The sequence below is a fragment of the Anoplopoma fimbria genome, chromosome 8, assembly GCF_027596085.1.
Source record: "Anoplopoma fimbria isolate UVic2021 breed Golden Eagle Sablefish chromosome 8, Afim_UVic_2022, whole genome shotgun sequence".
Taxonomy (NCBI): domain Eukaryota; kingdom Metazoa; phylum Chordata; class Actinopteri; order Perciformes; family Anoplopomatidae; genus Anoplopoma; species Anoplopoma fimbria.
Window position 1 is genome coordinate 5,134,015 of NC_072456.1, and position 15,111 is coordinate 5,149,125.

A 15,111-nucleotide genomic window follows, 5' to 3' on the forward strand; every position below is an offset into this window, starting at 1 on the left:
ATTAGTTGTCTTTATTTTAGATTAACTGAAGTATTGTTTATCTGTGAAATGTTGGAGAGTGCTCATCACAAGGTCCAATAGTCCAAGGGATTGTCTTCCAATTGCTTATTTTGTCTGGAAAACCTAAAAAACCCAAAGGGATTGACTCATAATGATTAGAGATAGAGAAAAACAGAAACTTATTAAAACTATTAATTGCTAAATTATTGTCAGGTAATTTTCTTTCAGTTGTTTCTCTCCTTAGCAACACAAGCAGATCCATAACAACAAACAGAATAGATCAAGCACACTAGCACATCTTTACAGTGCATCCTGTGCTAGGAGACTGAACGGCCATATAAATGTCCCTCAGCATCCCGTCTATTATTTCACCATTCGGGCATTTCTCTCAAGGGCAAAAAACAATCTGGCCTGTGGGTTGTGAGTTTGGCAGCCAACGCTCTAAATGCTATACGCCATTCTTCAACACAATTTCAACATCAGTCATCCCTCTCATCCGTCTCTCTCTATCTCTAATGCCTGTTGGCTGATTTGCTGTTTGAAGAACTTTGTTTGCCCTCAAATCCATCGTCTCCATGGGGATTAATGAAGTGGAATTGAGCTGAATCGAGTTGACATTGAAGAGACGGACGGAACAGAGACACTGAGTGACGGCGGCTTTCGAGGACGGAGGGATGCAGGAACGGGGGCCTTGCTCAGAGTTGGGTTAAGTGTGCGTAATGAGGAGTTAATGCCGTCTAATATGGAGTTTGGTGGAGCTCAGACAGCTGCACACTTGGGACAGAGTTTCCCCTCAATGAAGACGTGACCAATGTTTTACTACTCGGGCAGAAGCAAGTTGAAACGGGTGTATTTACAACCTTATTTCTCCATTGCTGGTCGTTGACCATGTGTCAAGCTATTCATGGCCTTAAACTAACATTCTTTCTAATGGCCAGCAGGAGGCAACTCCTCTTGTTGCAAAATGAAATCAGTTTGTATAGAAGTCTATGAGAAAATGACTCTACTTCTCTCTTGATTTATTCCCTCAGTAAACATTATAAACATGAGTTTATGGTCTCAATCTCTAGTTTCAAGTCTTCTTCAATACAGCATGATGTTCATTTAGTAAATGATGGTCCATTTAGAGTCAAACAGGCCATAAAGCAGGGTATGCTTTAGGGTGGGGCTACCTTGTGAGTGACCGGCTGCTACCAAGGCTTTGTCCAGTCTGGGAGTTGCCCTTGTTTTCGTCTTAGAACTTTAACCCTTTTTAATCTGTGTTTTCAGTTCAAGAAAGTTAATTGTAACATTTTGGTCGCCTAAAAATGTCTTACTCAGCATTCGGATGTAATAAGCTCCTCCGTCTTGGTTCTTCTGGTTGCAGAAATCCAAGATGGCGATGGCCAAAATGCCAAACTCGAGCTTTCTAGCATTTGTGTTACATAAAATATCTCCTGTAAATTGCTGGATTGAAATTGCGATCGGTTTGCGAACTGTGGAAATGTTGTTGCATTATTCCTCCGTTGGCCTGTTGCATGCCCATCAAAAATAGTTTAAAGGCGAGCGCACCCACTGTCCCCTGGAATCTTGCCTGTGGTACTCCAAGCACTGACAAATCCCACTTGAAAAACTCAAAAGCATCCTAAAACAACATTCAGCTGAACTTTTCGAAACTTCCAGCAGAAAAATCAAACATTGCAGTATCTGCATTCCTATCTGGGTGCTACAGAAAATAGCTAGGGAAGTATGTTTTAGTGTGTGTTTTGATTGAACTCTCTACTGGAAGTCACCAACTCTGAATATGAGCCAAAGTATGCATGCGGTGAGTTAGGGCCAGGCAGAGTTTTGGAATTCAATCCTTCTGTCTGTGAGCGCCTCTCTCTTGGTGTGGTTTCTCCTCAGAGATCAATACCTCAGATTTTATCTTGTTGTCTCCAAAGCAGAGGTGCTGGAGGTAGGCAGCGGCGTTGGACTGGACCGACGGGAATTGATGCTGCAACATCTGGATCACCTCCGGCAGCTCTGGATCCCTCCAGCCGAACTCCCTAAGGAGAAACACACAGAGAAAATGCAGTGTGTTGTGATTTGTGTATTTGTGAGCCTGTGTGTAGCTGAACCCGTTACTAGGCAGATTGTCTCCCTGCTGCTTCCCTGATTTAAAATGCTCACCAGAGAAAATGTAGAGACAGAAATCGAGGTTGGAGATGAATCAAAAAGAGGACAAAAAAACAAAGCAAGGCGCATCAAATACACAGATTTAAATTTTGTATTCACTGTCTGCCAGTGGGTTTGAGGTTTAATAGTGAGGATGCTACAAATACATTTGTATTGGTACGTAAAACAAGAAGAAAATTGTCAGTTTCAATGCCAATTAGTGGCATTTCTTGAACAGAAACGAAGAAAATTCCTCTTAAAAAGGGATCAAAACAAGCATTGCCGTCTATTTTCCTTTATGTACTTATACTGTATTGTGTACTTTGGTTTTGGGGCTGTTTAAGGGAAATCTTAATGCTTCAGCATGCATTTACACTTTAAACAACAGTGTCTGTCAAAGAGCTTGTGTTTGGCTCTTTCCAATACCCCCGTTGTTGAAGCATATAGAAATGGTATTCCCAGTTTTAGTGTGGAAGAACTTAACTGTCCTCACAGAATCCCGATCTAAACCTTATCTAAATCCTTTGGTAAAACTGGAACGCGACTGCGAGCCAGGCTGTGTCACCCAACATTACTCTCTGACCTCACTGATGCACTTACGTAGGTTCTAAAATCTCACGAAAAGCCTTACCAGAAAAACAGAGAGCCTAAGTGAAACTGGAACATCAGGGTTTTTGTTCCAGAAGTAACAAATCTTAGCGATATTTGCAACCACTCTAATGACTACTTACAGAGCCTTGGAACAGACTCTCAACAGTACATTAAGTTCATCGCCTTTTAAATAAATATCAATGTTCATTTCATATTTAATAATAATAATAATGGATTTTATTTATATAGCACACTTTAAAATACAATGAAATCTCAAGGTGCTGCACAGGGTAAAACAATCACAATAATCAAATATAATAATAAAACGCTAAAAACAAATAAAAAAATGTAATATTTCTGTCCCTACCTTTCTGTTTCTAGTTTCTAACACCATTTCCCACAAGCCCGCTGCCTTTGCAGGGTAATTGTCATGAATCGACAAAAGAGGCAGGTCCATGAGGGGTAGCAGTTTTACTTTATATCCCATTGTGTACTATTCTGTTGTATAGGATTATACTTGGTGGTACACAGTACTTCACTGAGATGGTATTGCCCTTAGAGTTCAAGTGCAACTCTGGTCGTGGGTACTGATTCTATACAGCTTTCATTGCTATTTCTAATCTCATTTTTATTCTACATACTTCTAATTATGTATTCATGTTTTTCCTTTCCCCATTTGTCTAGACTTTTTTCTGTCAGTTGCTGACGGAGGAATTGTGGGTGCTGCTGCAGGATTCACAATTCTTCTTGATAAAGGGGATCAATAAGAACTTATCTTATCTAAATAAACAATCATGAGCTGTGATAAAGAAATATGCCCAGTCCTATTCATCAGTTTATATTGAGAGTTGGCACATATCACCAAAGCTAGATAGTAAGGCTTGACAAGTTGCCATTGGCAACCATTTTGAAGAATTGGCAACTGATATCGGCCTTTGTTTTGCCACCGTTGGCAGAAACTGAGGGTGAACACCTTGACTGACAACACTTAATATTAAAATTCTATTATTAAGCTGACGTATAAGAATCTAAATTACTCAAAATAAGGTGACTAAAACTGGCAAACCATATTTTCAGTCTCAGCAACTCAAAAATGTTTTGTGCACTGGTAACGCGTTGATCATGGGCTGATGATGCTAAACATTAAGAGAATATTTGTATGCGTTGTCATAGTAAGGTGTTCAACAACAGCAGCATCTCAGATTCACTCTCAGAGTTTCCCCTGCTGAGATGAAGCCTTTCTTCTAACTGCCCCAGCTGCTTCGGTTTGTAGGCAGGTTCTAGCAGTGCTTTTGCCTACAAGCATGCTCTAGGCAAAGACACACACACACACACACACACACACACACACGCACACACACACTCACACAGTGATGGTTTCTTGGGACCAACTGAAACTGGGGCCTAATCTTTTTTTTTCTTGTTTTTTGTTTTCATCATGTGATTGAACATTTGACAGAAAGTTGGTACTTCATGGATATTATTTTTGCTGTACATTTGTTTTACTATGCTCTGCTTACTTACATATTACATACACATTATAAATCCACATTTTGGTTTGAACTTTTTTTTGGGCTGCATATAGAAGCTCCGACTTGCTCTGCTCTTATGTGGAATCCATTCCTCTTTGATGTATCTAATTCTTGATGCAGCAACAGCCCCAAGTCCCCGTGGAGATAATTTCAGTTCAGTCTAATCTAACATAAACACATGCACGCACAAACAATCTCGGGGATGACACAGATAAAAACACACACACACACACACTGAGTGCCGTAGGACAACTCAGTGTGCAGTTTAACACACACACACACACACACACACACACACACACACACACACACACACACACACACACACACACACACACACACACACACACACACACACACACACACACACACACACACACACACACACGAGTACAATCCGGCACACTTGTAGTAGTCAAAACACACGCACGTACGCACTCATTGACTTGCATCCACACCCAGCCATCAAAGGCAGAGCAGAAGAGCCAGGATTAGAAAGCTTTTGTCTCAGAGTTTCATAATGGGCCAATGGGATAAAGCCAGTGTTTGAAAAATGGGGGAATTGAAGGGAGAAGGAAGAGAGTATTATTTTAAAGGTTATTTTCTCTCTCTCTCTTTGAAATCCTTCCTCTCTTTAACAATTCTCTTTTTAACTCTCTTGTCTCAGTGTCTCACTCTGTTTCTTTTTTTCCCCGCCTTGCTCCGAGGGAAAAAGATTCCTACACAAACACACACGTGCACGGCCACAACATTAACATGCACGATGTTGTTACACGCGTACAGTGAATGTGATCGGTGATGACATAACCTTGTTTAGGTCACCCCGTGGGTTAATTGGCCGATAAGACGTCCAACGTTACGGCTGAGCGAGCTGTCAGATATGTGTGTGTGTTTTTGGTTTTTTTTACATTGTAATTAGAAAGCGGGACAACGCGATAACAAAAGCCTGCGGACACGAAGCTTCTTTAAAAACTAGTAAACCAGATGGCGTCACTTATCAGACGGATTCAACTGCTTATGTAAACATTTGGTGAATTGAAAGGGTAAACTGATAAACATGTAATCGTATGAAGAATAAAAACAGGCTAATAGAGGTCAAGGGGTGAGAGTTCAACAAGAGATTTCATTACATTACATTACATTACAGTCATTTAGCAGACGCTTTTATCCAAAGCGACTTACAGGAAGTGTATTCAACATAGGTATTCAAGAGAACTACTAGTCACCAGAAGTCATAAGTGCATCTCCTTTCTTAAACAAGCATCTAAAAGCATAAACCAGAGCAAAAGTACAGTGCAGAAGCAAATTACTACGAAAACAATTTCACCACTTGTTCATGTATTTGTCCTTTACTGGAATACTTTTGCGTATTTATAAGTACACTTCATTACATTCAAGGGAAGATGTTACACTTTTTAACTTTTTTTTGCAATTATTTGACAGCTATAGATACTTTAAAATGGATATCTTACATGCAAAACACACAGCTTATGAATATAGCACGTTCTTATTCATTAAACTTAGTGTTTAAAATACACTGTTGTACAATATAAAAGTGTTTTTATATTGTTGATTTTATACAGCAAATAAAATATTAAGATAAAAAAGCTCAAAGCAAGGAGTATAAATATATAAAGTAAACCTTCAGATTAAATCTGATACACTAAGCCTGCTTTCCATTAGTGCAAATATCACTAATATTACAATATTTTGTCTTTAAATACAAATAGTTTGCCAAGTAAATGTATGGTTGGAAAGTCAGCTGAAGCCGTTAAAGAGCTGAAAATGTGAAAACAATAGTTTCTAGACCGCCTTGCGGTTGCATGCCTCCGTCAACCATGTTGTCATGTTACAGTCTATATCCATATCTGTTGAAAATGTCAACACTTCATAAATTTGTTCGATTCGACATTTGCGTGAAGTTGTCATAATTATCATATGAGTGGTTGAGTTATGTCCTAACATTTTTTAATCAGGTCACTGTGACCTTTGAACTCCAAATTACCTCCAAGGGTTCCTGAGATACCACGTTGACGAGAATAGACGGCCGGATAGAAAATAAAAACATTGGTTGTCACTTTTCTTAATTTGTAATACTTGCCTTGACATTGTAAATTAAAGAATGAAATGCTTTTGATAAAAGAAAGACAGTAGAGAGGAAGTTTAGTCCGAGCTTTATAGGCAATGGCACAATGGAGCAACTCAATAATCAAGGATATCCAGTGAACTCGTACACATTACACTTTGTAATTGTTATGCTTGGAGCCACTAGAATACACATTCAACAGCTGACAGGAAGAGTCCATCAACACTGACGTTTACTAAACTGTTTCTCCTTCCTCTTTTTTGAAAGGTGCATTTACTGAAATGGTGAAATGACGTTGTGAAAGTGCTTTTCAGGTCCATTACTCATCAAAACAGAACACAGCAATGTTACCGGCACATCGGTGGCCAAAGAGTAAACATTACTTGAAGGCCAAAGTGGCATATTTGGCAGCACTAAAAAAAACCTCTCTTTTTTTTCTTATTCTGTCCTGTCTTCTATCTCTTAGTCTTCTCTTAAACATTTGTTTCTCAAAGTGTGAGGTCAAAGTGGGGGCACACACATGTAACTACAGACACAGATACACACAGTGGTGTTTTCTGCTTATATTAGAATGGACAGTTAAAAGGATCGTCCACATATTTTTTGAATTGGTTTTGTTAAAGAAACAGACAGGAGTACTGGCACAAGAGCAAAGTAATGAACTGCTGTGGACAAAACATATTTTAGTCAACTAAAACATTTTTTACCCATTTTCCCTGCGGTACACAGGAGTTGCTTGTCTACAGCTGCCTCGCCCAGTTTTTTTTGTGTTATTTTATCCTTTTGGTGATCTAAGGGTTAGCTTGATTTTGTACCGACCTAACTTCTACAAGCGTGCACTCTGCCCATGCGCTCATTTCGCATCACTGTAGTCTTTCAGAAGCTGCTAGATTGACAGCTGTGAGTACTAACAATAGCCATGTTACGGTCATAGTGATGATTTTGGATGAGTGTCTTTGGGTGGAGGCCATACGGGGACGGTCTGCGCTGCTAGCTTCTTATATTGGAAAAGACTTGGCAACACTGGGCTGGGTTTTTCGACTGGATAGCCCAAAAAATCCAGCTTTCTCTTGCTAGTTTATCCAATTTTGCCAACCCCAGCTTTAAACAGTTTTTTTAGGTGTCTAAATTACATTTGCTGCTGCCACCTTGACAGAAGTACATTGCTTTGCTCCCCGTGCTGGTACTCCTGTCTGTTTCTCCAAACTGGGGGCTTGCCGACCGCCATGGATAAGTACCTCATACAACCCTACTTAAAAATAAAGATCTGAACTATCCCTTTAACACTTGAAGGAACACAGAAACAAAAAACAGTAAGCTTGACAACAACAGAACAGAAAAAAAAAACACCACACTGACAAACATGTTGAGATGACAGGAGCTGTGAACAGGTGAGAAGTAAACACAAACATTAAAAAAAAAGAAAGGAGAGCACACGCACACACAATGAGAGAGGCCTAGAATAGTTGCGGCCCTGGAGAGAAAGGGTCCCATCACAGCGAATCAAACTCAACCCGAGGCCTCAGGCCGTGATGCTTCGAGGGCCACGCACGCACATATAGGAAACAAATGTACACATTCAACATGGATTCGCTGCAACATCGCCGAGATAAACCGAGCTTACATTTGACGTGTTGTGCAATGTGTTGCTGTTCTGGGATAAAACAGGACTAAATACCAAAGCAGACCAACACTCTAAAATAATTTACCTAAAGTCGCAATGAAACTAAATGAAATGAAGAGACTGTCTCATCTTCTCGACTGCGCGCGTTCTGCCCCAGAAAGCTGTACTATAATGGTTCATTCATTCACTAACTCTAGCCTGGAGCTGTACTACTTTTCACTCAGCATCTCCCTCTCTCTCTTTCTGTGTGTGTGTGTGTGTGTGTGTGTGTTTCTCTCGTTCCAGAGAGAAGAGAACACAGGAGGAATATGGTGCTCCCGGGTCCCAAACACTGTGCGACAACATCACAGCAGGATGAGCAAATACTACTGAGCCATCTGTGAACTTCGGGGCAAAAGTGTTCACCCGGGCAATGTTTGCACTGTTTTAGAGGTGGAGTTAGGGAAATAGTATGCAGCATGTTTGGATAGAACTGCTGTTCTAAAAATCTGAAAAAAACAACAAAAGAAATCTGTATGTGGGTTAGTGAGTTTCATGGCCCTTGAGTGAATTAAAAAGTAGAGTTTTGAGAGATAATTACAAAATATGCTTTGCCCGAAAACTCTATAAGGTCACTTCTATATTTGGTTATATATATACGCTCTTATATATATACGCACCACAACCCTTAAAATGTCAAGGCTTATATGACCAACTAATCTTTAACAACAAATAGCACATTGTTCCAAAAATAAATGACAAATTTAGCCTCATTTCATCATATGTATATCAAAAATTAGATTTTGGGGTTGGGCATAAAAAAATCCTACAAAGCCCTCTCTACCGCTAACCATGGACTGTGTGAAGTGGACGTAGTCATCTTGACGTCACCCATTGATTTGTGTACTGCCGTTATGAAGCCTTGAGTTTGGCAATTTCGCTGTCCTCATCTTTGAATGCGGTCGTCGCCATGATGGTTTTTTGCAACCGATGAGCATAAGTTACCATATTCGGACTACGAGGTAGTGACGTAGTAACGCAGGATACGTCTCTGGTAGCGGCAGTGACCTGTAAATCACAGTAGCCCCGCCCTAAAGCATACTCTGCTTTATGGTCTATTTGAGTCTAAATGGAGCATGAACATCATGCTGTATTGAAGAAGACTTGAAACTAGAGATTGAGTCCATAAACTCATGTTTACTGAGGGAATAAATCAAGAGAGAATTAGAGTCATTTTCTCATAGACTTTCATACAATCGGACTTCCTTTTTGCAACCAGAGGAGTCGCCCCCTGCTGGTCAGTAGAGAGAATGCAATGCTTCAGTCAGCAGAACCGGAGGTTGCTACATACCGCTAACATGAAAGTATTATTATTTTTACATCAATTTAGAGCCTCTTACATCTGGATCTTGCCAGCTGGGGGGGGGGTTCAGAAGTGAGGGGGGCCCCTGTCTTGCTCAGGTAATAGCATGTGGACTTTCAGTAGTTCAGTGAGCCTTTATTTCAGAGTGTATTGCATGCTATGGAGCCCAGTACACTCGCTAGTCAAGTTTCTTTTTTTCTCAGGTTGCTGTGAGGCTTTGGCAAGATATTTCCCTATTTAATAGCTAAGCTCTACCTTCCAGAATTATCTTTAGCGATATCAATAACGGAATCTTGACGACATGTAATTACATTGTGACCACTCAGAATTTATATTTTAGATATCTATAACGTCAGTCTGACTAGTCAAAATGACAGACATATCTGTAATTCAGTTTCGACTATCCAAAACAATAGTCCGTATGGTAGTGCATTATGTTGCCCATGCAAGGCTTCCCATTGGATGCTGGCCCAACAAAGCAATTCAACAATGTTAACAGAAGCTATGCAAAAAATTGGTTTACGTTATTCCGACTAGTCAAAACTTAATTTAAGATTTCTAACAAAAGCGATGTAGATATCTTGAATTGAGGAGAATTAAAGATATCTTGAACTTGAATTATGACTAGTAGGAATCTGTGAAAAATAACAATAGCCACGTTTGTTGTTTATATTCATTATGATAATTTTGGTGGAGTGGCTTTGGAGGGAGAACTGAAGGGACGGACTGTCAGTGTTGACGACTTGGCGACTTTCTCACTAAATTCAGCGGCTTTTGAAGCTAGTGCTGCTGAGCTGGGATTTTTGGTTTGATACATTTTTTTTAAATCTAGTTTACTCTTTCTATTTTTTAAATACTGTTTAATGAAATAAAAACTAAGTAAGGCAGGTCACAAGACATCATACAATTCTTGAAACAAGTTTTGACAACAAGTTTTTCCACTTCAAAACACTTTTGTTTTTGTCTTTATTTTATTTTCCTGCACTTTTGTGCTTCCTGTAAATAATCCAGCTTTTTTATTTAACTGCAACCGTGTCCCTTTACCTGTTACTCCTGCAGATGGCTCTAATCTTAACAAGGCAGAATTAAGAGGGAAAACACTGTCAAGGAGAAGAGGAGCTTTTGAAAAGGAGAGAAAAGAACTGAATAAATTAAATACGTGAGAAAGACTTTTACTGACATATTTCCTCTCACAAAAATTTGGGTATATGTGAGAGTGTATATGCATGTGTGCGACTCTGAATTCCCCCACGAGAGCCTAATGTTTCATTTGGCGACTCAGTGGACTGGGACAAAGTACTGACAAACTGTCAATCCACTCTTTGTTCCCAACCAGCCAGGTGGGCTATCTCGCGTCACCACTTGTCTACGTGTGCGAGTTTGTGTGTTTCTGTGTGGCAATGTGTCACCCGCAGCCAAAACATTTACACTACAATACTAGATGCAGGCAAACCAACAATTAAACCCGCTCAATAAATAAACTATCTATGAATTATGCATTCAGAAAGCAGGGCGAGGCGCTGTAATGTGAGGGCTGCAGGCAGACGGTGATCACTGTTATATCGAGCTGAAAGGATTTTTCTGTGAGTCAGGGTTTTTGGGGAATAGAGCGATTTGAAACCAGAGAGCGAACTATGCGATTTGTGTTGGGTGTATTTGTGTGTGTGTGTGTGTGTGTGAGATTGTGTGTGTGTGTGTGTGTGTGCGTGTGTGCGTTTGTGTGTGTGTGTGTTCGTGTGTGTTGCCACCACTGAGGACTGCCAGGGGAGGCAAATGGAGATGCGTCTGATGACTCATTCCCCGATAGACGGACAGAAATACAGACAGACAGGGAGGGTAAGCCTGCAGAGTGAACTGACAGAAGATAAAGGAAGTCAAAAATAAACTGACAAGGGTGCTGACTCACTGCGTTCACTTTCCAGCGGGACATCTAACAACTTCAGGTGGCTGATTAACAACAAAACACTCCAGTGTATTTATAGCCAACTATAATAGAATAGAATAGAATAGAAAAGAAAAGACCCTAAACCAGTGTTGGTTAGTTTCACAAAAAAAACTGAGCTCAGACCAGCAGCAACAGATCACCAGTGATCCATCTACAATAGGTTCAGGTGATGGATACAATAATTATCCAGTAACTGATTAATGATGGGCGGCTGTGGCACATGAGGTAGAGCGCTTGTCCCGTAACCACAAGGTTGGTGGTTCAAACCCCTCTACCGGCAACATGCCGAGGTGTCCCTGAGCAAGACACCTAACCCCAAGTTGCTCCCCGGGCGCTTCATTGCAGCCCACTGCTCCTCCGGGATGGGTTAAATGCAGAGACATAATTTCCCCATTGTGGGACTAATAAAGGCTTAATTATTATTATGATTGACTACGCTGGTAAAGCTCAACAGTCCATGTTATAGTCCTTGCAATGATGTTGAGCTCTCTCTGTTTTTCTCCATCAGCTCTCATCTCTCTCTCTGTCATCTGTCCTTTACTGAACAGAAGGGAATCAAGATGAGATCACTTTCTTCATAGATATTAGTTCTGCGTGTACTTCTGTGGTATAGTGATAGTAGACAGCTTAGTTAACCCATTTTGTTTACAATGTATAGGGCGGAGAATAAAGTCATATTTTTAGTGATAAGTTAATATATTATGGAATAAAAAACACTGTTTTGAGTAAAAACTATTGCGGAGAGCGGGCAGTATGTCATCTTATGTGCCAAAGTGAGAGACGTGGTGAATCAGAGGTGAAAATATATAAGACAAAGTAAAAAACCTGGTCGGCTAACTTCCCATGTGGCCACTTATGGGTCACGCAACATGCTTCTCCAGTTCACTGACGTTTATATCTATGTGCTCCTTCTATTCAGTTATTTTTCGACGATAATTCCATTTGTTGTTTAAAGCAATATCGTCACAAGGGGAATTTTAATATCGCCCAACCCTACTCAGAATTGAATAATTAGAATGATTAATAATCATTATTATTATTCATTTTGACAAATTGGTTGAAATGAATGTGAAACATTTGGTATGCAATCATATTATAGCCTGTCTAGTTATAAATATTTGTGCTGTATCCAGAGCTCAAATCAAAAATCTTAAGGGAGAAGTATTGATTTTTGCCAGTTGGCTACTGAGATTTTTCAAATATATTCTGTTGTCAATATATACAGTTTACAATGTCTTTTCAGAGCATCCTTCTGTTTCATTTCCTTTGTAGTCTTTAATAGGAAGGACTGCCTAGGTAACCAAATCTTAGAGAACAGAATATCTGAAGATTTGTTTTAAACTGTTCCTAACTCTGAACTTAGATATTGTAAATAGGACATATTTGATTAAACTGGACAAGCACTGGTGAAATACCGCTGTGCATTCTTGTGTTGGCAGTGAGGGTTAGTAGACTCACTGCTGCGAAGTATTGTCAACTGGAAATGTTAGAGAAACAAGTATTTCACATGTTCATACACTAAAAACTAAATGAAACTACCAACCCAAAGAACACATATAAAACCAGTAATACTTTGAATCCACCATGGCATCAATGTGGGAAGTAGGTTATAGTGAGAGAGGGACTGAATAGAAGAAGAAAGAAAGACTGAGGCAAAGACAAAAGTGTGTGTGTGTTTGAGGGTGTGATAGCATGGCTGACTGGCTGGCCCACTGAGGCTGGTAGAGATGAACGAAAGGTCAGGAGATGTCAGGCAGAGCTGAGAAAAACACACACACACACACACCACACAGAGTCCATCTCAACCCTGTGACTGAATATGGATCAGAGATTCAGCAGTGCTTATGAGCATGAAATCAAATGAGGCACTTTTATGATCGGGTCGGATCCTGTCGAGCACAAATCTTTCTTTGTGTTAGCAGGAAGGTTTCCATAAATTATTGGCAGCCTGAAGGAGGAAACGTGTTGGAGCCCGTCTCCACAGTAACGGTGCTTTGATTTGCCAGATTGTGCCAGTGTGTGGCTTGACAAATCTACTAAATGATGTTTGTTCGAGGCTTTTACAGAACAAAAAGTGTCAATAAGGAGCCAGCTGCAGATGGTGGACTTGACCACACTTCTTTAGTTATCGTCTATTTACTGTGCTGATGCAGACAGCATAAGAGCAATACATTATTTTTCTTTTCATTATTTCATTCCCATCCCCACATCTATTTCATCACAGACATTTGAGTGTTGATTTGAGTTTACGTCACTTTGAAGTGGAGGAGACAAGCCTAGACTTCATTTTAAAAACATTCAGCAAAACCTTTTTTCCAGGATGACAAAAACACTTAAACTAAATTAAAAATCAACCTTTGATAACGAAAGCTTTGACGTCAACATATAAGGCTACAATTAAAAAGGTATAACAACACTAATATCAAAGACGTACGGAGGAAAGAATTATAATGTAGCCTAAATATTCAACGACCTGCACGCACTCCAGAAATTCACACATTGGAGTTCCTAGATTGTATCTTAGGTGCTTAAATCTCCTTGTCAGATATATATTTAGCTGCTTGACCTGTTGTACCACAGGTAGCATCAGCAGCACTTTTTCAGCAACGTTAAGTCTCTGACACTATTATTAGCTTAAGTTATTTCTCTGCCAATATCGTTAGCTAACATTATGTCTCTTGCAGTATCTATTGTTAAATAATGTTATGTTTCTGCCAATAATATAAGCTAATGTCAAGTCTCTGCTAGTAATGTTAGCTAACCTAATCACTCTGCAGTTATTTAATGTTAACTAATTTTGTGTTTCTGCCAGTTTTTTTGCTAATATTATGCCTTTGCTAGTATTGTTACCTTAAGTTATATCTCTGCCAAGTTAGCTTTACAGTTAGCTAATGTTATGTTTCTGCCAGTATTATTGACCAAAGTTATGTATTTGTCAATGTTAATAGCTAAGGTTGTGTCTCTGCTACGATTGTTAGCTAGCATTATGTCTCTGCTAGTGTTTATTGTTAACGTTGTGTTTAAGGTATTGTTTGCTAATGTTATGTTTCTGCCAGTATTATTGACCAAAGTTATATCTTTGTCAATGTGGTTAGCTTATGTTGTGTCTCTCCTACGATTGTTAGCTAATATTATGTCTCTGCCAATATTTATTGAGAGCTATTGTTGTGTTTCTGCCAGTATTGTTAGCCATTATCATGTTTTTTGCAGTGAATGTAACAGGTTCTTGGATGGAAAATATCAATTCAAGATTTACGTACTAAATGCAACCAGACTTGCACTAAAATAAGACAAGAAGCAGCAACAAAACAACGGAGATCTACGGAAATATAATTTTTTGTCAAAGATGCAAAGATCAATACCACTTACTCAAAAATCAAAATCCAAACACTGGGCAAGATATATGAATACAATTGCCACAAAGCACGTTCAGAAATAACCATGACAGAAAGACAATGGAGACAAATGAATGACCAAATAAATCAACAGAGAGATAAATGGATGGAGGGATGGTTGGATAGGCAAAAGAGAGAATGAGGAATATTTACACTCTAAAAAACAGAGGCTCTGATAAGCCATATTGCTTCAGTTTGCAATTTTTTTAAATATCGCAACTTCATTCTTAGGTCACAGAGGATGCCATTCTGATGTTATGTAATGACGTATGCAAAGCTTTCGAAAGACAGTACTCTGATCTTATCTCCAATTTAGAATTCACGTAATGCTAAAATAAGAGTGACCCCTGTTTAATAAAGCACTAAATGGGTGACAATACAAATGGGAAATGTCATGTGGCCACTAACAGTAACATCTGTGTCTGATATCGGTGTCATATAGAGAAGATGAAGAGATTCA

At 39.4% G+C, this 15,111-nt stretch overlaps 1 protein-coding gene across 1 annotated transcript in view; it reads right to left on the minus strand.

Moving 5' to 3' along the window:
* ctnnd2b (catenin (cadherin-associated protein), delta 2b) overlaps window positions 1–15,111 on the minus strand; it is a 140,032-nt gene that overhangs the window by 55,572 nt on the left and 69,349 nt on the right. The window contains 1 exon segment of the mRNA XM_054602194.1: window positions 1,895–2,027. Coding sequence (XP_054458169.1) covers window positions 1,895–2,027 — 133 coding nt within the window.